Raw genomic sequence first — 27,994 nt, 5'->3', positions numbered from 1 at the left:
GTGAACTAGTGATAGCTGATGTCATCACACGCTTCATGCGTGCATTTTGTCTGACCAGAGACAAAGAGACAGAGACTCAGCAGAGGAGATATAAAAGATTATATCCCATAATAATATATAGATTATAGAAGATTGTGTCCTGTGACTGAAATTATTAAAACAAAATTGGCAGGTTCGCCACTGGCGCCCTGTGCTTGTCACACATGAGAGCAAGTTCACCCTGAGCACATGTGACAGATGTGTAAGGGTCTAAAGATGTCGTGGAAAACGTGATGCTGCCTGCAACATCATTCAGCATGACTGGTTTGGTGGTGGCTCAGTGACGATCTGGGGAGGCATATACTTGGAAGGACGCACAGACCTCTACAGGCAAGATAACGGCACCCTCACTGCTCTTAGGTATCAGGATAAAAAACTTCAGACCCATTGTCTGACCCTATATTGGTGTAGTGGGCCCAGCCACAGTCATGCCAGCATGCATACACTCCCATGCTACCCTGATTTGCATTTGTATAGCTCACAGCATTTTAATTTACATGTTAAAGCCTCCCCTAGAATTAGGAGGGGTCATGGGGGGACGACTGCCAAGCAAGGCCCACGTCAATTTCTGACAATCGGCGTTTCCTGCAAACTGCCGTGAGCAGCCATTAACCTGAACTTCCACGACAATCTACAGTGCCACATACTGACGAAAAATTCATGCAGTGCCCTGGGTTCCTCCTGGTGCACAACAACGGCTGGACACATGTAACGAGAGTGTGCAGGCAGTTCCTGGAGGATGAATGCATTGATACCATTGACTGTCCTCCCACACTTCCCTGACTTAAATCCAATTGAACACCTCTGGGACATTATGTTTTGGTCCATCCAAGACCACCAGGTTGCACCACCAACTGTCAAGGAGCTCAGTGATGGCCATGTCCACATCTGGGAGCAGATCCCCCAGGACACCATCCACCGTCTCATTAGGAGCATGCCCCGACATCATTAAGCATGTCGGGGCCATACGAACTACTGAGTACCATTATGAGTTGCTGCAATGAAATTTAGGCTAAATGGACCAACTTGCTGCATCATTTTTTTTTTTTTTACTTAGATTTTCGGGTGTCTTTGAATTCAGTCCTATGTAGATTGATCATTTTCATTCCCGAAAAACTAAGTGGCATCTTTTTGTTCCTAACACATTACCCAGTCCATATCAGAAAAGATATCCAGTATGATGTTTTTTCCTATTGCAATCTGATGTGTTTTCAAAGTGTTCCTTTAATTTTTTTGAGCAGTGTAAAGTAAGAGTTAAGGTTTGCTCAGAAAGAGAAGAAGGTAGAAAAATAATTTTTTGATGATTAGGTAGTTACTTCCATTAACAAAAATATAGAATATTCTCTTACACATTGTGGTCATATTGGATTCTTAAAGATTATACTTGATGCCTTTGATCTTTTTGAGGTCGTCATGTGATAAAATTACTTATTATATGGCTCTTCACAATGCTAGTAGAACGCTCCATTGACTTGAATGGGATTTCCCAACGTTCTACAGTAAAATAAATTCATGTAATTACCGCTGCAAACATATAATTACCGCTGTCAATGGCAACGGGTTTTGTGCTGCTGATCATATCACTCCGCAAGTATTCCGGTCACTTCTCATTGGAACTTCATTCAAAAGTGAAAGCAGACGGTTGATCAGCTGTGTTCTAAAGAATGTTTGATTCAAGTTCAGCGTGTGTTGCGAACTATTTGTTTCTCAGCAAAAGCCATGACGAAACGATAACAAATAAGTGTAAAGAGACATATCGTGGAGTTTATTTTTTCGTTTTGGCAAGTAGCCGTGTAATAAGCGGGATAATGTATAGAACGCCGGTCATTATGGGAAAATAAGTCCCTTTAGGGCGGAACAAGACCCCTCCGCGTCGGGGTCCGGTTCGCCCTGTCGGGACTTATTTTCCCAATAATGACCGGCGTTCTATACATTATCCCTTACTTGTCAAACTTTGAAATTGTTTTTGAATTATATTTCTATCATGAATAACAATAGAGATGGTCAATATTTTCACATTTGGTATCCGCCATATTAGATTTCAAAATGGCCAACATCAGGTATATTTGGAAATCATGTCAATAGCTTCCTTGACCCTGAAAATAAAGTGTTAGAACTTAAAATACTTTTTTTCATCTTGTTTATTTTTTAAGTTCAATCAACAATTCTATTAAGAATCGCGGACATATTTGAACTCAAGATGGCGGCCACTAGGGGGCACAATGTGTTGGGGTCCATTTTCATTTTTGATCACTGGGGTAGTAGTATAACTGTGTCAAGTTTCATGCTTTCTGCAAAAACTGCACGATTCTGGTGCTCGGCCGCTGTACTTTATGTATACTGAAGTATTATTTGTGCAGCAAAAACAGTGGCATCAACCGTTAAGCTGATTCATAATTCTGCTTGGTAACATTCTGTACTCTTCTATGATCAGTGACTGTAATAATAATAATAATAATAATAATAATAATAATTATTATAATGACAACATTTAAGTATAATAATCATATTAATATTGTATGATCATAATCAACTTGCATCACTATTATATCAATAGCGAACATATGTAACTAGTAAAACTACTAAACGATAGGGTCACTGTACCAACAACATGAGAAAGACCACAAAGAAAAAATATATGACAAAAATACATACAGCTTCTTTATGTTCCAATCCCATCAATATGGGAAATGTATAATGTTATAATGAATCCATATCAGAGACATGCTGTTTCCCCACACACATTCATAATAAAGCCTCTTTAGTCACACTTTAGACTTTGAAATATATCCCAGCAACATCCCAAATGCAATATATAAGCACAAAAATAACATTTTCAAGTTTAGGCCTCATATTTGATACTTAGTATCTGCTATCTGCACTGTTTTTTAAAGTTTCAACTGGAAACCCTCTAGGAACAGACTGAACAAAATATACATTGTTTCATTGTTCAATTCAATCTAAATTTAATTATTAAATGAACATACCTTCTTGCTAAAATGTTTGAGGTTCCTCCTCTTCTGTTTGCCCTTGCATATTATAATTTTGCAGGAGAAGTACTGCGACATGTGTTTGGCAAATTTCTGATCTCTAATACTATAAATCAGAGGACTGAGCAGCCTTGGGATAATGTTTGTGATCAGGTAGCCCAGGAAGGTTATTTTTGAGCGATAGATGGGGAAATATGTGATCAAAACAAGATCAAGAAAAGGAGTGACGTAGGACAACATACACAGAAGCAACTGGATGCCGTGTAATGAAATGGTATTAAGTGCCTTTTTGGCTGAGGCAGCATCTCCTTTAGCTGCTTTGGCCGTTAGAAATATCCTAACGTACGTATAGATCAGTGTCAGCCACACAAAGGACATATACAGGCCTTGGACCACCTTCACTTTCTCTTCATGGTATTGGGTGTTGTATAGACTGAGAGGAAAACAAAAGATTACTGTTGAAAAAAAGCTTATAGGCTGTGTGGCAAGGACAATGATAACATCAGCTAGCGCAGGTATGAAGCCAACTCCCCACGTCAGTACGATGATAAAATAGGTCCTGCGTACTGTGCACATCTGAGCATGATGAAGGGGTTTGCAGATGGCAATATAGCGCTCAATAGCCATACCAGCCAGGATAATTGGTGTGTTCATGTGTGTGGTTGAACCAATTATAAGCACACTACAACACGTGGAAGCTTTAAAAAATGGGTAGGCATAACTTAAAACATACAGCGTCACAGAAAGAAAAATCAGAATCATATCATTCACCACAAGATTCATGTACAGAATGTATCTTGAGTCACTGTGAAACACAGAGTTCTTGAAGAAAGTCAGAACTATGATTCCATTGGTGCAGTTGATGGCAATACCCAGCACAACAATTATAACATTTTTCACCAAAGCCTCCTGAAAAGCATCTCTGTTGGTGAGATTCATCACCTGTGTCTCTCCAGTGGTCCTGCAAATGAACAACATAATTTCATAAATAAGATTTAAAAAAACAGGATATCATATGAACAAAATGTGTAAATACAGTACATATTATCTGAAGACTTATGAAATAGGTTTACCTGGTAGTGCCTATCGTACATCAGAGCAAAGCTTCTGTCGGATAGATTAATATAGATCCCGTGTTTCAGTGAGTGCCTTGTGATTGGCTGCAGACAGTTAATGTGGACTGGGCATGACTATTATCTGCACAGTGTCCTGGGAAAATCTAGATATTGAGAATATGACATAATAAGTGTGTTTAATTCTTAGAGCATCTTTTGTATAGTCTTTCAGGTAATGCAAATAAAGTTGTAAAAATAACATCCTTGCTTAATTATCAAGGTTGTCCTAAAAGATCGTCAACAACGTTGAAGATATGATTTTAGCTGAAATAACATAACAAAAGGTCTTCTGGAAAGTAGTCTTGTCCAGAGCAACATGAAATTGTGCAATTGCACTAACTCGTCAGATTTGTTATACCTTTGTGGTCGGAATTTGGTTTAATAGATTTATATAAGTACAATTTAAAGCAATATATCATTTCATAAAGTGTAATTCCGGAGTAATTTGAACCCAGGTCTTTTTCACGAACACCCCCTCGAGAGCTAGATTACATTGATCGAAGGAGTACCGTGTTTGAACGGCTTTAGCGCTTACAGCCCAAGTGGCAAACAGTGCAAGTACTAAGGGCCAATCGCTAAACATATAGGGCCAATCGCTAAACGTATCCAAACCGCCATTTTTTAATAACTCTCAGTATAGCACCATACTTCTGCAGTAGTATGAATAGAGTCCCTACACATAAAACAAAGCATCAAGAACTTAATAAGTGTATCGGGAGTTTATGTAAAAATCCATCTCCATGTTGTGGGATAGTCTGTACAAGTTGATTATCGAATGCAATGCAAAAGGAAGAGACCAGGCTTAATGATTTTTAGAGTGTGTAAGATAGCAATTTTTGGATCATGCGCCACACCTTATGTTGCTTATTGCCACACCCCTGGGTGCAAGGTGTAATAAAAGTGGAGTGCATGGCAAAAAATCTCTCACTTAATTGAGTGTATAAGAATAAGCCTTGCATCGCGCTTTGCGCCACCTTGCGCTGGGTGCACGATAGGACCCTCTGAGTGATAACTCAGTGGTTTTCAAAGTGGGGGTCGTGAGGGGGTGCCAGGGGGGCCTCAGCAAGTTGGAAGGAAAAATAAAAGCAACATTTAAAAAATTAAAAATATACCTATTACTATGAGGGTTGTTATATAATGCCATTATAATAATTTGTCACATATCTGAACATCTGAACATTTTCCATGATAATGACTGGGAATAATAGTAGAGTGATAGCTCTCATATAGCAGAAAGCCCCAAATGCAATTTTTACACACTGTATGCTCCATCGCGAAGTGCTTGTGGCTAAAATAATTATTAGGAATAGCTTAATGTATTTTTACATTTGCCGTAGTATTGTCGATGGGTTTAATAACACATCAAGGGTGTCCTTGGTCAGAACCTAGTGGTATTTGGGGGGCCTTGTCATGGAAAAGTTTGGGAACCCCTGTGATAACTATTTGGGTTATACTCCACAAAGGGGACTATTGAGCCCTGTGGTTGGACATTTTGGTCCTGAAAGGAAACATACTGTATGTGTGATGCGCACAGTATGGGACTACTTCAAGAATCTCCATAGAGTGTTAGACATTTTTGAATCTGGGAAAGTCTTTCAGCTAAAATTTTAATCGATTCTGAAACATGGGTTATGTGTATGTGTGTCACGTCATGTGATCTTGTATTGCTTTGTGATTGGGAATGACAGATGTCACTCTCATTGGTTTAATGGATGTTACACCCAAAACTCACCCATAATTAATTAAGAAACATCAAGAACAACCCTTTTGAACTGGCGCGGAGATTTTTCCAGCTGTTAAATAGTGATAGTGAAGACACTTCCTGTATGTTCATTACATCACGCTTCAGAGTATGCATTTAGATCGCTATGCAAAAGGGCCCATAATTCATTCCAAGTGCTGTGCAACATGAATAGGATACATACAAGACACCACTTTTTGCAATTATTTCAGTAATTATGAAGAAACAGTATACTTACTTACCTGGCAGGGGTGATACAATGATCAAGAAGGTTCTTTGCACAGGGTGAGGCTCGGCCATTGCACATCCGGTCGTGCTGACCCCTGCGAATTCCTCAAATGTGGGAATCTCAACTGCACAATTTCTGGTAGTGGGGGACTGCGTTTGTGCTCTCCCCTGGTATTTGTGGGGAGCCGTGGCCTAATGGTTAGCGCTTCGGACTTGTAACTGGAGGGTTGCCGGTTCGAACCCCGACCAGTAGGCACGGCTGTAGTGCCCTTGAGCAAGGCACCTAACCCCTCACTGCTCCCCGAGTGCCGCTGTTGTTGCAGGCAGCTCAATGCGCCGGGATTAGTGTGTGCTTCACCTCACTGTGTGTTCACTGTGTGCTGAGTGTGTTTCACTAATTCACGGATTGGGAAAAATGCAGAGACCAAATTTCCCTCACAGGATCAAAAGAGTATATATACTTACTTACACATTTATACTCCCCAAACACATTAAGGTCAAGGTGAACTTTATTATCCCACAAGGGGAAATTCATGTGGTCAAAGTTAAAAACTTACACTATAAGAAGCGATGTGTTAAAATGACACATTGCTGTGTGTGCTCAGGGACAACACATAAACATAACATAGAGGGAAAAGACAGAAAAATGATAATACAGAATCTGACATTGATATTAGGTTAAAAATAGCTAAGATTGTTAAAAAGGAATTAAGACCTGCCATACCATTACAGTGGCAGTGTTGAGGTAAGATTAAAGTGCCTAAGATATTTTTGATCACTATACAGTCTGACTGCTCTGAGCACAAATGATTTATTGCACCATGTTGTCCTGCCTGTGCTCAAGACAAATCAAAGCCTACTGAATTACACTTACCTCCTTAGTCAAGAAATAAAACGTTTCACTGCTTCTATTACAGCCAGCTCAGAACCGCAACATAAAGAGGGAGGCGTGAACAGAACAGCACGGTTAACCAAAATATATAATTAAAAGTAATGAGAAATTATTCAGAACTGCAGTCAAGAAAGAGATGGCTTAGTGAGAAAAGAATGTATGTAAGTGTGTGGATGTAATGCAAGTGTATGGTGTTGAGAAAGATGAGTAGGATGAGGAAGGTAAGTATAGATCAGTGTTAGCCATACAAATGACATATAAAGGGCTTGGACCACCTTTGCTTTTTCTGCATGGTATCGGGTGTTGTATACTGACATATAAAGGGCTTGGACCACCTTTGCTTTTTCTGCATGGTATCGGGTGTTGTATACTGGCCGAATGGCAAGGACAATGATAATTTGCCTTATTCACCCAGCGGCCAGAACGAGGCTACAGGATACACTTTCCATCACACTTCAGTCCAGCAGATGGTGGCAATGCACTCTGTTTGCAAACTGCCAAAAGAAAAAGCTTACAGAAAAAGAAGAAGGGTTCACTGCCCTACTGCTGCTACATAGATATATACACTAGATGTCGCCTTCTGCTTCTCAGCATGCGTCAACACCGCCGCCATCTTTGTACAGGGATCTGAATCGCTAAACTAGTTCTCCTGTATTGTCAGCGTTACCTATTTAGCGACGTTTGGCCATCCCCAGCGATAGAAAACCTTTTTAGCGATTAGCGACAAATTTGGGAACTTCTCACAATGATGGCAGATCGGCTTCTTTGTTGTTGAAACGTAAGAAAATCATCTTTCTCATGGCTTTGTCATTTATGAATTCAGCTATCTCGTTTGCCCATGGCACTGACCCATGATTATAAAAGTAACGACTGGCGTAGCCTATGTAGTAGCAGAGGTAAATGTTCTACAGATCTACAGCAACTTCTGGTGAGATTACAACTTACATGAGTAAACGAGACGAGGGGTATGTGGCCTCAACCAGAGCCTGTCTACGAAGAGCCTGTTTACTTTCATTGTATCGAACCTGGTTGCAGTTTACTCATTGTTCCTCTAGGGGCCGCCGCTAGCTAGTGCAGAATGAATGGGAGTCTATGGGGCTAGACGGGTAAAATGTATCTTTATTATCGTCTTAAGCTTAGTTTTCTGTAGACTCAACCATAAATACATGCCTGTCAGTTGGAACAACCCAAAAAATTAGATAATTGCTTGAGATTTTGACGATTTATGGTGATTTTATTTTCGCTAGATCTTTGCCCAGATTGACGCTAATGCATTATAGAGGAGTGGATCACTGAAGCAAGATGGCGTCTCGATTGACGCATTCGTTCCAATGAACAGCAGTAGTCAAGGCGACATCTAGTGTATATATCTATGCTGCTGCTAGAGTAACCTTCTTCTTCTTCTTCAGTGATTTTTATTTGGGCAGTTTGCAAACGGAGTGCATTACCACCATCTGCTGGACTTAAGTGTGCTGGCAAGTATACCCTGTAGCCTCGTTCTGACAGCCGGGTGAATAAGGCGAATATCGGCTAGCGCAGGTATGAAGCCCCACGTCAGGATGATGAGAAAATAGGTCCTGCGCACTGTGCACATCTGAGCATGTTAAAGTGGTTTGCAGATGGCAATATAACGCTCAGCCATACCAGCCAGGATAATTGGTGTGTTCGTGTTCAATCTCTGCATAATAATGATAATAATAGTCATGTTAATAATTACAGTGTATAAATAATGATAAATAAAATATATAAATGATATTCAACATTCCATGAAAAGTTCTGAGGCCTTTCAGCAGGGCCTTCAGCACAAAGAAACAATTCCACATTACACTGCATGTGTGTACTTCACATATATTTTCATACAGTTGCAAGGCTGAGAAAACATATAGGTGTCTCTTAATTAAACTGTTCAATTTACCAGTCTCCATCATATATATTGGAAATAATCAAACTATGATGCATGCCAGATAAATGCTTGCACTAGCCTCGCTGGTGTTGTTTTCATTAATCAAACAGTATAACATGTCCCAACATTATCCCAAACAGCTACATAAATGAAAATATAGCCTTGTTGAAGTTTAGGATAATTAACAATCATAGATTAATCATAATAAGTAGCCTATGCGTTTTGTTTTAGATATCCCTATACACATTTTTGTTCATGGCATAATTCAAACAGCACAGGAATCTATGTCACAGGCCACAAGTGCCTAACTACCATTCTTAACTATGGGATGCATTAAGGAGGGAAACCTTTGTACTTCCCACAGATGTGAGAGATAACACATCAAGAGGTAAAAGTTGCATTTTGTTTCTGGGCTGATTTAAAGACTATTATCCCAAAAATTTTTTATACGTTTTGTACTGCTTTGTACCATTCTCAAATTCATTTTGATGGCACATAGCCACATAACATCTGTCATTACAGCTTTGTAGTCATAGACATGTGCTTGCAAGGGCAAGACTATTAGCATATTAGTTTGTGTTCTCAACATTCTACGCACATCTGATTGAAATCAGTGGAATTAAAACGTTCTTGATTAGCTAGCGTTTAGCAGGCCAAGAGTGACTTAGGGAAACAACCTCTGCCTCTAATGCTTCCGGACTCAGATCTGTTACTTAGAAGACAATTGACCGATCCCAAGCCCCTCCTCCCATTGTCAGTCCCATAGTTACTGTTGCTAAGTCGGACAAGTTTGCAGGAAAGTGTGCGAGAACGTGTGTTCAACATGGGGACGCAGCACCCCCATTTAGCCGAGTGCAACAGTGTATGCTGGATTTCTGGGTGTCAAGTAATATTGATATATTCAAAAAACAGAGGTCAGAAAGGCCTTTAGTATGCAGAAGGACACATTCACAATGTCCGCTGTCATCAACGAGGTGGAACACCATAAATTGAGGACAAACAAATCCGGTGTCGTGGATCTTAACGGGATGTATGTTAACTGGATAAACAATTAGCACGTTATCCCGAGCAGGTAGTTTACCTTATTTGCTGCAGATGTGACTCTGATTCAATAAACAGGAAAGTAGCAGCCTATCCAAAGTTATGCAAAGTTAGGCCTATGTGTGTTAACGTTTCACACGGTCAGGATATCGGATGTCACTTCTACAAGTATCCCAGGCTTATCTTTGAACCTTTTTGAGCTCTTTAGTTATTTAGTTACTTAGGCTACTCGCAAAAGAAGCATTATAGCGTTCGCATAACCGGCGTATTGTCATACAGAATGGACACTAGAAAATTCCAAATTGACCGAGGTTGACCGAGGTCCTCCGAAGTCCTCATTGTGACATAGTAAAAGGGGGCAGGGCTTGGGATCGGTCAATTCCGGCACTTGCAGCAACTGAACTGGATGACTGTAATTATGTTTACTTCAAGGCAGCACTGCCACTGTCGACTTCAAGGCATCTAACCCTAACCATAACCCTATCCCTAGTGCCTTCCAGGCAGTGCTGCCTTGATGTTGATGTTGTGGGCCCAAAAGACCATAGATTGAGTCCATTTCAATCTATGAGGAACCAACTCTCATCTTACTAGAATGCTTCAGCTTCCTCTTCTTCTGTTTGCCTTTATAACTGATAACCTTGCAGGAGTAGTACTGCGACATGTGTTTGGCAAATTTCTGATCTCTAATACTATAAATCAGAGGACTGAGCAGCCTTGGGATAATGCTTGTGATCAGGTAGCCCAGGAAGGTTATTTTTGAGCGATAGATGGGGAAATATGTGATCAAAACGAGATCAAGAAAAGGAGTGAGATAAGACAGCATACAGAGAAGCAGCTGGGCCCCATGTAATAAAATGGTGTTCTGTGCCTTTTTGGCTGAGGCAGTGTCACCTTTCGCTGCTCTGGCTGTAAGGAAAACTCTAAGGTAAGTATAGATCAGTGTCAGCCACACAAATGACATATAAAGGGCTTGGACCACCTTCGCTTTCTCTTCATGGTATCGGGTGTTGTATAAGCTGAGGTAGAAGCAAAAGATTACCGTTGAGAAAAAGCCTACTGGCCGAATGGCAAGGACAATAATAATATCGGCTAGCGCAGGTATGAAGCCAACTCCCCACGTCAGTACGATGAGAAAATAGGTCCTGCGTACTGTGCACATCTGAGCATGATGAAGGGGTTTGCAGATGGCAATATAGCGCTCAATAGCCATACCAGCCAGGATAATTGGTGTGTTTGTGTGTGTGGTCGAACCAATTACAACCAAAATACAACACATAGAAGTATTAAAAATAGGATAGGCATAACTTAAAACATACATAATCACAGAAACATAAATCATGATCATATCGTTCACCACCAGATTTATGTACAGAATGTATCTGGACTCGCTGTGAAAAACAGAGTTCTTCCAGAAAGTCATAACAATGATCCCATTGATGCAGTTGATGACAATACCCAGGATAACAATGAGGAGATTTTTCACCAAAGCTTCCTGAAAGGCGTCTCTGTTTGTGAGATTCATCACCAGGTGATTCAGTGGTACTACAAAAGAAACAGCAACATTTTTTACAAACACATACAAAAGATGCATAAATGTATTTCTGATGACTGATGGAATTACTGATTATGAATTATGAAAGAAATATTGAAATGGATAAATAAGCTTACCTTGTCAAACCTAACAAAAATCTGATCAAGATTCATAAAGAGCAATGTGTGAATGTGCACCTTGTGGCTGGCAGACAACAGAGCTAATATGAGGGTTCACATGACATTATTATTCTCAGAGTAGTGTCATGGGAAAATAAGACTATTGAGGATAGTCATGTGTTTTCGTGTACATTATATATATATATACACACATACATATTTTTACTGTCTTTGTCCTAGAGTGCCAGCAATCTAGACCATTGTTGATGATTTTTGTACAGCTACAGCATATTCTGTATTATAGCTATGAACACATACAATGGCTCGTTTGAAAGGTGAGACTTTTAAGCTCTCAGTGGGTGCAAACCGTGTATTTCTACACGCCTCTGTTCCTGAGAAATCCCAAGCTAAACAGTGGCTAGTTTTCATCAAAATCGCTGTTTTTTTTTCTAGAAATGGAGATATAACGTCTTTCATGAAATATGAAGTGTTGCCTGTAAAGTTTCCGGAAAGCGACCTGACGAGACCTGGCGAGACTGCCACCTAGTGATAGACCCACGAAAATGGCCTGGTTTTGACCTGACGTGCATGCGTCACTGATTCGACCCAAAGCGGCAACCGAGTTATGATAAAATGTCCAGATAAAATGTCCAGATTGTGCGTTTTCATGAGTTTTCAATCGTCATATATTTAATTTCCATTCATCACAGAGTTCCCAAAATCACATATAAGGTGTGTTAGAGTGTCTAGTTTCGTAATAAAAAAAAAAAGCTAAAAACGTAATATTACGTTTTTGGCACTCAACGCATGGGAAGGAAAAACTTAATATTATCTTGACTGAAATCAGTGACATTAAGAAGCTTATGATTGATTAAATGCACAATGCTGTTCTGTGGCTGGTGATCGGGAGTCGAGCGTGCTGACAATCGAGCTAAAAGCCCAGGCTGCTAGCTTTCATGCCAGCATTGCTCTTGAGGTGTTGGGGAGCGAGGTTTACTAACATTCCACACGCACAGCTATGCTAGCTGGCATCCGTTACACTTGCAAACCTGTATCTGTTTGCCTTGAGTTTTTTGGCGAACCTTTGCAAACACTCTGAGGAGGTAGTTCTCTGCAAGCATACAGTGGATCTGGACATGAGCTGGACTAAGTGTTACTATTACATTGGGCTGTTTACACCAAATCGTTCAAACTTAACTGTTCAGAGAAAACATGTTTGCCAGGAACGTTCGGCACTGTTGACCAAATTTGAATGCACTTCAGATGTTTGCATCGACTTCAAAGAGAGCTTTATTAGCTACCTGCTTTTTTAACTTCTGTCCAGCAGGGAGAGCAGTGGATTCAGTTGCTGTGTCCAGTCAGAGCCCTAGATGTGTACTCTACACATGTGTGTTTAGGAGCCCAGGCCTGTCAAAGCAAGGACTGTCACATTGGATTGGCATTAACAGCAGGTGCTAACCATCCATATACGTGAATGCGGTAAGAAAAAGGTTTTCGTGTGGACGTGGCCTTTTAGGAATGATCTGAATGAATGGTCTCAGTAGCATACAGACATCACACACACACATTCACTAACAGCAGTGTGTTGCCCCCTGCAGGTAACCCCCAGAACCTAGTCAACGTCAGCCGTTTCTCAGACGTAACCCCAGGCCTAGGCAGTTAAGACCCACGATACCCCCCTTGAGGTTATTGTAGATAGCAGGGACCTACTGTCGAGCGAAGTCGCACGTCTTCCCTCTGCGGCGCAGATAACCTTTTTGCTCCTAATTTTGAATATCCCCCTTGGAAGTTGATCAGGCTTCCGTGGTGGATTTATTGAGATGTTTATGAAATAAGGAGCGACTACGCCTAGGTCTCGAACAGTTGGCTAACGTGCGAAGAAGTTTGACCCTAGAATTTATCTAGAGACACAGGTTATAGGCTACTTCTTGCTTAGGTTTTTAAAGAGTGGAGACCTTCTTACCGTCCTTCAGTATAAAGTCACGCTGACCTAAGTCTTAGAAAAGACAGATGAATAACCACAGAAGAGACAAGTTATCTTACCCTCCTGCTGGAATTCGTAGAAAGACCAAGAAAAGACAAAAATACTGCTTGAAGAATTAGATGCCAAGGTTAAATAAGTTCTTTACTTTTCAGCACTTTGGTGATGATAACAAAATGCGGCGTAATATCCACTTGCAGGTTACAATGTTGTAGAAAATATAAAAAGAGTAAATCCACAAAATAGGAAAATAGTAAATCCACAAATGGAGAAGAGATTACAATAAAAATAGTAAATCCACAAATGGAGAAGAGATTACAATAAAAATAGTAAATCCACAAATGGAGAAAAAGAGAATATACGGAAAAAAGTAAGTCCTCAAAAAAGGGGAAAAGTCAGCTGATTGTCTTCTGCTGTCACTCTCTGTCGGAGTAGCAGGTCTGATATCTGCAACAGGTTCCACGGAGTTTCGGTCCGCGACTCAGCCTGGCACGACGTCCAACACTTTGCTTCTCAACGAATTTCGGAGGACGAATTCTGACAACTGCACGCGACATCATAAAGCAAAAACCCAGCGAGTTGAAGGAAGGAAAAAAAGAAGAAGCAGCCCCGTTCGTTTAGTTCGACCCCTATTTATACTAGGTAGACTTGACCTCCCCCACACATTCCTGAGACAAATCAATCCTATTTTCCCACGACAGTTTAGAACCTTCTAGAAGTTCCCACGAGGGCTGGGAATATTCTCACGTTAGCTGGGAATATTCTCAGGGTAGCTGGGAATATAGCTGGGAATATTCTCACAATAGCTAATACATTCTAGAAGTCACTGATCTTAACCAACAATTTAAGATGACACGCATTCACATCCTTCTCCGGGTTACATTTCGGAGATGATACATTACATTCAGGTTTACAGATAGTTTCCACAGGTTACACAAACAGTTTACATTCAATGGCAATTATAACCATGTGACACATTACATTTAGCAACATACACTTTTACAGTCATCAAGAGAGATCGGTTACATTCTTACAGGTTACAAACACTTATGGCATTAACCTTCACACAATGCAATCTGAATACATTCATTTAAACAGTTTAAGGCACTTTACCCATTTCACAGTTTGAGACATACAATTCTTTACATGCCTAATTCCCTAGACTTTACAAGGTCAGGCTACTAAAATACTTGTAATGATACATTTCATTCATCACACTTTATTATTTATTATGAGGTCATTGTTTGCAGTTATGGTTCATTTTCCATTATTTTATTCACATTCAATAATCATCAACTATTTCTGAGGTCAGGGTGATCTGGTTTAGTAATCCTGCACATTGTTCAACATCTGCTTCAACACATTCATTCACTTCCACGCTTTGAGGTGAACTTAATTCAAGGGTAGGTTGCAAGGTCATTGGTTTAACATTACGATTCAATTCCTGGTCAGTTTCTTTCCTGATTTGCCTAATCATATTTTCTAGATCAGAGAGATTACCTTGATAGCTAGCGCTGAATCTAGCCTTTCTGCGTTTTCGCCTTGTAAGACGTATTGGTTTTGTGCTACTGCTCTGTGGTCCATACGGTCGGTGTTCTGGCAACACGTCAGCAGAAAAAAGTAATTAAAAGTATGTAATATAAAAAACACAACTAAGGACAGTAGAAGATAAAGAATATACTAAATATACTAAAATACAAATTATACTAAACAACACTTAATCTAAATCAAGTCTAAAACAGTATCCACATAGTGGGTGATTAATCAATCAAGAGGCGCTTGCAATGACTGAGGCAGGGACTGAGCCTGTGATTCTCTGTGCATAGTAAGGTAAGGTAAGGTGCTCTGTGTGAGTGAGTGTCATGGTGATGGTGCAAATGAGTAAGTTCAACAGTGCAACAGTGCAAGAATAAAGTCAATATATATCTATATATCTATATATATATAACTATATTAAGAAAAGGTATAAGTGTGGCCACAGTTCGGCTGTGGCATGGGGGGAGGGGTTATGCATATGTGCTAATATAGCACGCAAACAGTGAGGCAGAAAGACAGTGGTAAAAAGTGGCTAGTGGACAGACAGTATCCAAACATGGAGGGGGTGAAGAGGCAGAGAGACTATGCGGAGAAGTCTATCTCTCCTCTTCCCTTAAGTGAAGCATTGAACAGTTCAATGGCCCTGGGGACAAATGTCAGTCTCTCAGTCTGTCTGTTGTGCAAGGCAGTGAGCGAAGTCTCCAGCTGATCAAGCTCTTTTGCTTTTTAATAGTGCTGTGGAGTGGATGACACATTGTCCAAGATGTTGATCAGTTTGTTCAGGTTCCTTTTGTCAGATATTAAAGTGATGCACTCCAGTTCAGCTCCCACTACAGACCCAGCTTTTCTTACCAGCCTGTCAAGTCGCCCCACATCCTTCTTCTTTGTGCTTCCTCCCCAGCATACCACTGCATAGAAGAGGACGCTGGCAACAACAGACTGGTAGAACATCCTGAGGAGCTTGCTGCACACATTGAAGGACTGCAGCCTCCTCAGGAAGTACAGCCTGCTCTGCCCTTTCTTGTAGAGTGCGTCAGTGTTGGCTGACCAGTCCAGTTTATTGTCCAGGTGGAGACCCAGATACTTGTAGGTGCTTAGCACCTCCACATTGACCCTATCAATGGAGACTGGTAGCAGAGTGGGCTTAGACCTGCGGAAATCCACCACCATCTCCTTGGTCTTTGAAGTGTTGATTTGAAGATGATTGAGTTTGCACCATTGCACTCCACCAGGCTCCTGTACTCCTCCTCCTGCCCGTTCCTGATACACCCCACAATTGCAGTATCGTCAGAAAACTTCTGCATGTGGCATGACTCGGTGTTGTAGCAGAAGTCAGATGTGTACAGGGTGAATAGGACTGAAGCTTTGAAGATACAGGCTGTTGGTATACCTGCTGGGCATTGCTGCCTGGCGCACCTCCACCAGTGCACTCTATGCAAGTGTGTTCCCCTATACACCTATGGGCAGGAACGGGTCATCAGCTGGGGACCACCAGTCACTGATGTTTCGCTCCTTTAACCCCAGTACATCTCTTGGTGGCGGAGCGATGGCTGGTATCTCTACCTGCCACCCCCTGATGATGCCCTAGGTGTTCTGCCCCCACCCTCTATCTCTCCTCCTCAGCCAGAAGCTTCTCTGCCTCCTCCGCCAGTTTCTTGATGGCTTTCCGGCTACCTGCTCCTGTGCAGCCAATGTCTCGCAGCAGGCGAACTGTTGAGGCGCCCACAAAGCCCCTACACCCCACCTCAACAGGGCGTGTAATGGCTTTCCAGCCAGCCTCCTGACACTCTGCTGCCAGGTCTGCATACTTGGACTTGATCCTTCGATGTCGGCTCTTCCTATCATTGTGAAGCAGAATTCACCAAGCGTTGGATTGTTCACCCACTAATAGGGAACGTGAGCTGGGATTAGACCGTCGTGAGACAGGTTAGTTTTACCCTACTGATGATGTGTTGTTGCATAGGACTGGAGAGAGCACAGTTCCCTGTGGCGCTCCGGTGCTGCTGATCACAGTGTCAGAGAGACAGTTCTTCAGTCTGACGAACTGTGGTCGCTCGGTCAGGTAATCTGTAATCCAGGTTACCAGGTGAGCGTCCACACCCATCTGCAAGAGCTTGTCTCCCAGTCTGAGGGGTTGGATGGTGTTTAAAGCACTTGAGAAATCAAAGAACATGATTCTCACAGCACTTTTCCCCTTGTCTAGGGGAGATTGTGTCCTGTGTAGAAGATAAGTGATGGCATCGTCCACACACACTTTCTCCTGGTATGCAAACTGTAGCGGGTCTAGTGCATGGCGTACCTGGGGTCTGAGCATACCTAAGACCAGTTGCTCCATTGTTTTCATCACATGTGATGTTAGAGCGACAGGTCTGTAGTCATTAAGCTCACTAGGGTGTGGCTTCTTAGGGACAGGGGTGAGACATGATGTCTTCCACAGTGTTGGAACTTGTCTGAGGCGTAGATTTGAAGATGTGCTTCAGTGGCTCCGCTCCCCCAGTTCAGCAGCACAGGCCTTGAGTAGCCTTGGACACAGTCTGTCAGGCCCCGCTGCCTTATTGGTGTGAAGTTTCTTTAGTTGAGCTCTTACTTGATCTGCTGTGATGATGGGGGGTTTGAGGGGAGGGGGAGGGGTGCATCTGGGATCTGTCCCAGATAGCAAACATACACTGGGACGGAACTGGGCCACACCTACCACAACGTCCGGCACGGATCTGCATAATGGACCTGATCCGGCGTCCAAACGCACATCGGTCCAAAACTGGTCTGGATCTGTTTGACGGATCTGGTTCCAATAAGGGCTAAGACTGGCCCAGTTCCGTATGATAGTCTGTGTTACTGACGTGTTCCAGATCTGCTTATCATATGCAATACGGGTCCGCTTATTGTGTGTGGTACGGACCCGTTTATCAGATATCAGCTGGCTTTATTTGACATGTGAAATGTGATTGGTAATTAGGCTAATTATCCTGAAAATCTGTTTGCTACACTACACATTTGCTAACAGGTTCGTTATAGGTTCACCCAGGCTAAAGTTCGTAACGTTTTCCCAACAGCTCAACTAATAAACATAAGCTAGGCTACAAACACAATAGGGGGGTAAAAAAAAACTTTACAAATAAGTGTCTTATTATTTTTTTTATTCAACAACCTGGCTGTAGAAGTGCAATCCCAGACAAAGTTTAAGTCGTGTTAATTCCACTGTTCCCATCGATATTCAGGCTGTCTTCCAGTCATCTCCATGGTCAATCTGAAACAACACAAAATAAACATTAGCCATTTATTCCTTTTTGAAAATAGGCTAAGTCACAATTACACTCGTTTTTTATCATCAGTGATCCTGTTAGCGTTATCACTGTTTTTTCCAAAATAGGCTAGTTATTGTGAGTTATTTTGCTCAAGCTAAGCTAGTAGCCTATATTGCTGGAAAATAATAGTATAAACTTACAGTAGGCCTAAAGTTATCAATCGCTCGGCTGCTTTTTGTTGTCTCTGAATAAACCAACAGAGATAAAAAGCAGATAGCCTACCTTGAAAAGTTGAGCTGTGTCCTAGTCCAACCCCAGGCTGGCAAATCATGTCAAAAGATTGATAGTGCGCAAACCAAAGATCCTTGATTAACGTTACTGCTTGGACTTCTGCATGCGTGGCAAGAATATGGGGTTGTCTCATAGCACTGTTTGATCTGACACAAACAGCAATTGACTACTTTTACCACTGCTAGGTAATAATAAAAATAATAAAACGAACATATGATCAATATTGAGCCAACTATATCTTCTTTTCCAGCCTTACTGTAGAAATGAAGTGGCCAAGGGAACATAGTGCACCCCCATGGCTTCTAAATGTGTGCCATTCCAAAATACCTTTTTTTTCTTTAGCAGCCAGTTGACAATGAAGTAGGGAAAGGACAGTCAATTTAGCAGAATCCGCACCTTAATTAATATCATTACCACCTGGGTCTGCTGTGAAAAAATGGTCCTTCGGCTCATATCCGTATCACAGGTTTGGGCCAAATCAGTTTTTTGTATTTTAAACGCATTTCCTGACTTCCAGTTGAGTTGCGGAAATCGGACCTGGGACAAATCTGTAAGCCGGTGATAAAACAGCATTACTAGCAGAGCTGAAACCTCTATCAGGAGCAGACCTGGCCCACAGCCAGATACCGTATGTCCGCTACAGGCGGATCTAAAGGCTTTTATGCGGATCCGGCCCAAAGGAAATTGCTATCTGGGGTGTGTCTGATGGCTGTTGACTGAGGTCGTTGTCACCTTATTGTTCGTGATCGCCATGTGGGGGAGGGGTGCAATATCCAGTGATGGTGGGGGTACGATAGCCTGTGGAGGTGAGTGTTTCCTTGTTGTTGGGAAAGCAGCGTACAGTTCTGGTGTGAACAACAATGTCCATACAGAAGTTCAGGTAGTCAGATGTGCACTGTGTGACCTCCTCTAAGTCCTCTCCATTCTCTCCATGTAACACACTCCAGTCAGTGCACTCGAAGCAGTCTCTCAGAGCCTCATCCGCTTCAGGTGTCCACTTTCTGAAGGTGCGTGTGGCAACTGGTAGCCTCTGTACTTTGGGCTTTGAAGGAAATAATTCTGTATTCATATTTTATGTGAACAGTTTAATGATTCAAGTCTTTATGACTTGAATACTGTGTAGTTCTTATGGTCATTTGTGATTTTGTACCCATGTGTACCCTGTGTGTGTGTCTTTGGTCTGTATGCAATGTATCCATTGTCTAGCCTTGAATTCAATGAAGTTGTCTAGATGCATTTTGCCTATCACCAAGGTGTGAATGTTTGTAGAACAGCATGTGTCCAGGCCTCTGAAGGACTTCCCAGGAAAGGGGGTAGTTTTAATTAAAAGATAATAGAAGCTGACCAGACCTGATGAAGGCCTAATCCTCATCCTCCCTTTCTATTGCATATTCAAACTGGGTTGGACCTAGAGGTCACTCCTTCTTTTGTTTGTAACATAAAGTTAGTATACGCCTCAGAGAAGAAGAGAAATACTGAGAACATCTGGTGGAAACCTATGATGGGGTGACCCAAACATGTACCTCTCTCCCTTGAGGGCACTGGCCCTCATTGAAAAGAATAAAGCCTGGATCCTGATCTTCATCGTCCTGATTGAGTCTTAAGAGAAATATCGTAGTAAAAAATATACTATCAGCTTGTACATTGGCTGGAGATGAATGAGGTTGTGGTCTGACTTTCCCAGTGGGGGAAGGGGGTTTGCACTGCATGCATCCCTCACGTTTGCATACATGAGTTCTATTGTCCTGTTTTTCCTTGTAGGGCAGTCAACAAACTGGTAGAAATTTGTGAGTGTGGAATCCAGTGTTATGTGATTGAAGTCACCAGAGATCACAAAAAAGGCATCAGTGTGTTGGGTTTGAAGCCTTGCGATCGTGGAGTGGATGACGTCACATGCTGTATCCTGGAGAGCTCGAGGTGGAGCGTAAAAACAGACAGCAATTGCGTGCGAGAACTCCCTCGGCATGTAGTATGGAGGCTGAGGGTCGATCCAGCATGGATTCTAAACTCTGTGGTGGATAGGATCTACAATTAGGTGTTAATAATATTACCACACTAGGTCAAAGTACTCCCAAGTGCTATTGCGCCACACATTGTAGTTCTCATGTTTATTCGCTTGGAAAATCGTCACGTTTCATGTTGTGTGCCCTAACATTTTTCATCAACTACTCGTGCAACTGTATTTAAGTAGGTAAAACGTGGAGGTGTTTGAATACTGCTATGTGCCTCTCTCTACGGCCACGGCAGAGCCCGCTAGCATAGCAACATGCTAACACATTCGCGCCGCGCGACAGAGCGTTTGAGTGCACCTACCGACGCGGGAGAGGTACGACTCAACTCGTGAAAGTTACGGTAAGAACATATATCACTACTGATTTTGGGTGGCGTGTTCCTTTAACCATAAACCTAGGGTTGTAGTGGGGCCCGCAGCATGCTTTCGCTTTAGTGGGATTTAGAAGCTTGACGAGCTGGGCAACCAGCGTCCAGGGCAACCTAGACAGACATGACGGCCGGGCAACTGGCATCCAGGGCCACCTGGACCAAACTGGGCAACCAGCGTCTAGGGCAACCTAGACGAGCGTCATGAGCCGGGCAACCGGCGTCCAAGGCAACCTGGACAGTGAGCTGGGCAACCAGCGTCTAGGGCAACCTAGACAGACATGACGGCCGGGCGACCGGCATCCAGGGCAACCTGGACCGAACTGGGCAACCAGCGTCTAGGGCAACCTAGACGAGCGTCACGAGCCGGACAACCGGCGTACGCTGCGACCTGAACCATGAGCTGGTCAACCAGCGTTCTAGGGCAACCTAGACCGATGTGATGGCCGGGCGACCGGCATCCAGGGCAACCTGGACCAAACTGGGCAACCAGTGTCTAGGGCAACCTAGACGTGCATCACGAGCCGGGTGACCGGCGAGAAGTGACCTGAACCATAAGCGTCGAACGAGCTGGGCAACCAGTGAAAAGGGCAACATGCCCATGGCTGAGACTAAATCACCACAAGCTACCGGCATGCTGGGCCCCAATATGTTTCAGCGAATAGTGCAAGGCGAATGCCAGAATTTAACCACCGCCACCAGGATTTGTGAAGGTAAAATGAGGCACCTGAGTTAACATGGGAGAGCAACTTCTGAGCATCGAAAATGTCAAGAGGATGTCAAAATGGATGACGTGGATAGCCCTTTTTGGCCGGCAGTCTTGGCTGCGCCGATGCGGAATGAGTGAGAAGTGAACCTCTTTGGAGAGAGGTTACCTTTAAGCAGCACGTTAGCTAGATGGCTGCTGAAAATCAGGTAAAGTGTGAGCCGTAGTTTAAGGTAGTGAACGGGGACCAGGGAAGCAAAACATGGTTAGGGTTAAAAGGTTAAACATGATGTACTCAGGATCAATGCAGGGGAATAGAGCTTGTGGTTGCAGATGCTTGGGACCGGAGCAATGAGTTAGTTGATATGGGTGCTTGAGTATATTCGCATCGAAGTCATGTGGTTTAATATTTAGGATAGATGAGCATTATGACTAGTTTTGTAGAAGACTAGTGCTTGTGAAGCCAGATGTGTGTTCTGGTTCGATAGCTCACCTGCAGCGGCTAGAGTGAGATGAATGCATTGAGCTGCAGACCCAAGGCCAAGATGGATGCGTGTGAGCTACACCTTAGCACCTGCTCTTGGAAAGCCCCCCAAAATAAGATGAGCAGCATCAGTAATGTGAGGGAAGCATGACCTTGCGACGTAGACAAAGGACTTCAGGACAATTCATGCCTGTATGTGACAGGAGGAAGAAACATATGTAACTGAAATATGACGAGACAACGAACAGATGAGTGCTGGGGTACCACCATGGTGCTTATGCATCTCAGAGTGCAGAGGAGCTCTGAGATTGACGTAACGCGAGCTCGCTATACCAGCTGCACCACTGTGGCAGGATAGTACAGTTTAGAACTGGCTGCTGGAGAGACAATGAGTAAAGGTAGCAATGAGGAGAGAATAAGCAATACATATCGCCCAACTGGATGCAGAAATTATATTAGTCATGCGCCAAGCACTGGCCCCTGAGTGAGTGGAGGGGTGTGCATTCACGTGACATTCCATGTGGCCGGGACATTTTTAATCAAAGCGACTGACAATGTACCCTGGGAATCCAGAGTTCTCACGGAAGCGTTTGCTCAGGGAGAGACTCGAGTCTGGCAAGGAGTATGATGCACGTAACTTTTGCCCCTTGCATCGCGGGAAACCAATATCTGTGTAGCTGATATAGCGGGCCAGAGGCGATCTAAACAGATGACAGACGTAGTGTCATCCAATTGCGTCGAAGTCCGGAATCAGGCAGTTAACATTGACCGTATTGCGTTATCCTGAACCATGAGCTGGGCAACCAGCGTCCAGGGCAACCTAGACAGACATGACGGCCGGACAACCGGCATCCAGGGCCACCTGGACCAAACTGGGCAACCAGCGTCTAGGGCAACCTAGACGAGCGTCATGAGCCGGGCAACCTGGACAGTGCAAGGCAACCTGGACAGTGAGCTGGGCAACCAGCGTCTAGGGCAACCTAGACCAACGTGACGACAAACAGGTTAAAGCTAAAACAATTCTCCCACAAGGCCAGTGCAATTAATAACAATTTAGAAGGTAGAGCACAATAACGAAAAGTGCATCAGTGAGTGCCGGTTTTACAGTCAAGAGTCAGTTCTAGACAGGTGATAAGTGCTGGGATTAGGAAGGCTAGTTTTAAGCAGTGCTACAAGAGGAGATATCCTCGAAAGCGCTGGCCTTCGGGAGATTTGTGAAGACGGAGGGATGACCCCCCTCCAGTATGAACTGGAAACATGATCCACACGATTGTGTGATTCCGTGAAGAGGCACTGCCATCCCTGTAAGAAAGTAGATGTTAGTGTGATATGTGGAACTGCTTCTCCATTGACGAACTGCATCCCCTCAACGGAAGAGGGGAGGCATGATGCACCTGCAGGGGTTAGCAAATTAAAGATTGGGAGGAGAATGTAAAAGGAACTTGCACGTCCTCCCTGGCGCGATCACTTCGGGTGAGCATATCTGCCAAAAACAAAACAGCCAAGGCAAAATAGGAGAATGGAAATTAGAGTACACATTATTTGCAGAGGATCCTGCTAAAACGGCAATTCGAGTCAGCAATCAATGTGACTGATGGCGTGACTAGATGGGCTGAAATCACATGGACACACAGAGACCCGTTGTGTCTAAAGAGAGTGCATGAAGGGCACGGCGTTGGCCTGAAGGAGACTTGAGTCTGCCAGTGATGATGGACTGCTCCGTTTGACCTGCGAGAAGGAAGGAGTGGTTAGACAGGTGACATGTAGCATCGTCATCGGTAAAACAACCAGCCAACGGCTACGTTGGTAGTCGTGATCAACGAACTTCCAGCATAGGCCACCACTTAAACCACAACTAGCGATATGTAAAATTGCCGACATAATCATGAACAGCCGGTAACCATTAACACCAATATATGGAGTGCTGAAGCGACCCACTGGTGGGCAGTGAGCAAAGTGAGGCCTGCCATAGAATTCCTAGGAACCCAATACACGATACGGAATCAGAAAAGACATTTTAAACATACAAAAGACGCTAGAAGGATATGTTACATACACAAATGACACAGCTTCTTAATTAAAAGCTCAACCAACACCATGTGGGCATGAGCCCATCACTGTGGTGTCAGCTCATGAACACTGACATAATACGGGCATTGAAAAGAAAACACCTATTATTGCCTAGATAATAGCTTGTGTGACATACTGGCAATTGATGACCATGGGCCGGCGTGCCGTCATTTTGGTTCGAGCTTTGGTGTAACACCCCCCAAAATTGAGAACCCAGATAGCCGAGAACGTCGGGGACGTCACGGCATACCTGGGACATGACAGATCAGCGGTAGCTGAGAGTAGTTTGAGCAACGGCAAGTGCATGCAGAGAATCACCCGAGGAAGGCAGTGTAGACTTCCTACCAGAAGGTATGGGACGCAATCCCAGATGATTAAACGAATGCAACGATGAACTGGCTTCCCGCAGCCATGCACAAGGAGTGATACCTGAACCGAAGGTCCAGCAGACGAGTAGCCTAGCCTAAAGCCTATGCAGCCCAACGAGCCGCGAGGCAAATTAAGAGGCTACACAAAAAGACAACTGGTTTGACGACGCTCAACCAAGGTAGACATCGAGATAACCACAGTGAGTGTAGAACATCAATTAAACAGGTCTTAATACAGGGTTGGGTTCAACGGCAGCGTGGTGCAGGCTAGCAATTAACAGCACAAATCGCAGGGATTATAAAATCAGCAGGAATTATTGTAAGGAGGCTTAAGTGAAAGTTAAACCGTGTCAGACAAGTCAGTTTGTTTGCTGCCCGCCGAATATCGTTGGCAAGCAGGTTGCACGACTGTGGGTAGAGTGTAGCCCAGCTCGAGGAGCTTGGAAAGAGAGAGCATGATAACCTTACCAACCAGACGCTGAAGCTTGAGAAATCGTTGCCGAAAACGACATGGGCCTGCAACAGAGTTACGCGAGGACGGCGACCCGGCAGTAGGTTACCGTGAAGTGAAGGCTGCAACAGCGTGAGCGTGACTGGATCCGATATGCAGAGATTAGCGATGAAGCGACATGCAGTGGCCCTGACTGAAGGACGCACAGGTCTAAACAGCGCAGCGAACGAGCGCGGTAGGATTGTAACAAGTAACGCCACTGAGGGCAGAAGGGGCGAATGTAAAAATGCAGAGAGCCCAGGTCCATGCGGAAGCCTGAGCTAGGACGTCAAAGTCGGCGTACTGAGAAGCAGAAGCAGTGTTAGGTGGTATATATTTAAAGAGCCCACTGAATTCCTATAGGCTAGCGCTGATTGAATGAGTGAATGATCAGATTGCAGGGCTTTCCCGAAAGTAGGCAAAGCTAAGATTGGCTCCGTGTAAGCATGGGAGGAGTAAGCTACACTACGAGTCTTCCTAGTAGAACTTTCGCTGAAGCTATCATTTCCTCTGGGATGTTGTCGCGAACACAGCCAGCATTCCGTCGTAGTGCGATCAGCTGATTCCTTGTGTACACAAGTTTGCTGCCGCTGGAGCATTGCAATATGACCGTATCCATAGGATAGAATAAAAACACTCCTCAAAGTATGTAATCCAAAAAGTTGCAAAGTAAAAAGTAAACAAAAGACGTAGAAAAAAACACAAAGATACAGAGCTACCTTAATGCTGCCACTCTAGTCGGCACCGGAACCGGAAGGTTAAAACAACGTACGGTCAGGTTATGGATGATAAGAAGTGATAACAATGAGCAAAAATATATTAAAGCCCCCCTTGGTAGGATTAGCTATATTCCCCCCTCTGCTGAAGAAGTTGTGCATTATGCTATTTCAAACTGTGGAAAAAGGTAACGATAAAGCACATGGATTTGTTTACAAGCTAGCGAAACGGCTAGCATAAGCTCGGCATAACAATGTGGATGTTACAAGGTAAGAAACACGATTTAAAACAAGTTTCTTGTTTCTCACTTCTCTTATCGGTGACAGTAGTCCTAATGTTGTAAGGTTGGTTTTCCGCCTGGGGACACTAGGGGGATCGGGGAAAGTCACCATTTACACCGGAACAGGTCATTTAATCATTCAAATGATTTCTAAACGGGTTTATTGCCAAGTTTCCCTTTAATCAGAGTAGTTTTCACTGCAAAAACTGCTTATCTAACAAAATCTAACCAAGTGTTATTAATCTTATATCAAGATAAAAAAAATCTAGTTGGTATTGTTTTCAGTATAAAGAGACTTACCTAGCACTTTCTTGTGAAAACATTTGACTTAATTTAAAAAAAGTTTGACTTATTTTAAGAAATCTCATCCTGAAAACAAGCAAATTTGTCTGCCAGTGCGTTAAGCAAATTTGTCCTAAAAACAAGCAAATTTGTCTGCCAGTGCATTGAGCAAATTTGTCTTGATAAGAGTCCTTAAAATAAGTCAAAGTCTTCTTAAATTAAGTCAAATTTTTCTTTTGAGAGGGTGCTAGGTAAGTCTTTTAATACTAAAAACAATACCAAATAGATTTTTTAATCTTAATATAAGATTAATAACACTTGGTTAGAATTCATTTTTTGCAGTGTTGAGCTACGGTGGATACTACTTCGAATTGTCCGGCTTCATGTGTGATTCTCACGTGACCTCACGGTGAATCACGCATCTTTTATTTATATTTCCCCAGTGACGCTCCAATGACCCAAACAACCACCAGGTGGCCCTTGTGAGCAGGGTTAGGTATGTCGGCATTTGCCGTTTTTATTCTATGCGCGCCAGTATGCTACAGTATGGACCATATATTTACCCAACGTTTTTTCAGCTGTTTCCACAATATTACCCCCTGATGAGCTTTCATTTTGATGGCTGATAGGCCTACAGAATGTCTCCTGTGACAGTCCCAAAATTTAGCACTATAATCAAACAATCCAAAAGTGAATTAAATCCCAAAGCAAACTGAAAATCTTCTGCTTTTAAAGCTGCAATTGGCAAGTCTGACAAATTGAGGGGACTTAGCAAAAATGTTGAATGTTTACAACTCTCGATAAAACTTGTTATTGTTTATGAAGGTGTGTTTGTTATTTTATGAAGAGGCATCTGGCTGTTTTGTTTATGTTTGTTTTGTTTTTATTAATGGTTTAGCTCATGAGGTCACGAGGCCAGTGGCTACCCCACTTTTCAGGAAAAAATAAAATGTCTCATTTTCCGACGCACCACAAAACATCTTGCCTATTCGCCTGGGGCTTTCTATAGGTTTCAGTACAGTATAGAACAGAATAGGTTGATCTATTTCACTTAACCTGCTGTCCAAACCCCCTGCGCGTGGATACCTACATCACATGGATACCTAACATTTCATACATTGCCTACATTTTTGTCTTATTCGAAACAATTCTTGTAGGTATCCATTACTCTGCTACCACCAGAAATAATTGTCACTATATGTGCGCGCTCTCTATCTCCCTCTCCTATAGCAAAGAAATGCAAATTTTTGTCAGAAGATACTGCTTGAGTTCGAGTTGGGGGGGGGAATGTGTGTATTTCTTAACAGGCTAGTCTTGACACTTTCTATCAACTTATCAATCTAGATTCAAAGGCAGTCCATAATACAAATGAAATTGATGAGAATGTGCAACACATTTGGCTCGCCTGCAGGTGATGGCTCTCTGCAGCATCGGCCCATAGTGGACTATGCAGCCCATAGTCTCCTATTTTGAGCTTCATAACGGCTCTTCAGTAAATGGTGCGGAGGCTGTATCCACTAATTATACAGTCAATGGTACAGAGAGGTCTACGCAGTGCTGCACAAA

At 42.9% G+C, this 27,994-nt stretch overlaps 2 protein-coding genes and 1 non-coding gene across 3 annotated transcripts; 1 reads left to right on the top strand and 2 right to left on the bottom strand.

Moving 5' to 3' along the window:
• Positions 1-5: 5 nt before the first annotated feature.
• LOC143104550 (odorant receptor 131-2-like) lies at positions 6-3,968 on the bottom strand. Its single transcript, XM_076268649.1, has 2 exons — positions 3,027-3,968; positions 6-50 (listed from the first exon to the last, which is right to left on the bottom strand). Exons 1-2 carry the CDS (start codon positions 3,966-3,968, stop codon positions 6-8), a joined length of 987 nt encoding a protein of 328 aa, XP_076124764.1.
• A 2,151-nt stretch (positions 3,969-6,119) lies between these two features.
• LOC143105275 (U1 spliceosomal RNA) lies at positions 6,120-6,284 on the top strand. The gene has a single exon (XR_012983405.1). It is a non-coding gene; the product is annotated as a U1 spliceosomal RNA (small nuclear RNA).
• A 4,227-nt stretch (positions 6,285-10,511) lies between these two features.
• On the bottom strand, positions 10,512-13,065 carry LOC143104549 (odorant receptor 131-2-like). The gene is made up of 2 exons (XM_076268648.1): positions 13,059-13,065; positions 10,512-11,491 (listed from the first exon to the last, which is right to left on the bottom strand). The coding sequence occupies exons 1-2, from the start codon at positions 13,063-13,065 to the stop codon at positions 10,512-10,514; spliced, it is 987 nt and encodes a 328-aa protein (XP_076124763.1).
• Between the last annotated feature and the right edge of the window lie 14,929 nt (positions 13,066-27,994).

The sequence above is a fragment of the Alosa pseudoharengus genome, unplaced genomic scaffold (genome assembly GCF_046254945.1).
Source record: "Alosa pseudoharengus isolate Yale_2024_CS ecotype anadromous, Long Island Sound unplaced genomic scaffold, YU_APseudo_1.1 YU_APseudo_1.1_scf_5, whole genome shotgun sequence".
In the NCBI taxonomy this organism is placed as follows: Eukaryota; Metazoa; Chordata; class Actinopteri; order Clupeiformes; family Clupeidae; genus Alosa; species Alosa pseudoharengus.
Note: the sequence above shows the minus strand (reverse complement) of the source record. Positions and strands in the feature narration are given on the sequence as shown.

Bases quoted from the DNA above. Each gene is read 5' to 3' on its own strand.
- LOC143104550 (XM_076268649.1), bottom strand. From the start codon at position 3,968: ATGAATCTCACCAACAGAGATGCTTTTCAGGAGGCTTTGGTGAAAAAT. The intron at 51-3,026 runs GTATGTTCATTT...GTCTCTGGTCAG, and splicing joins TCAAACATTTTAGCAAGAAG to ACAAAATGCACGCATGAAGC.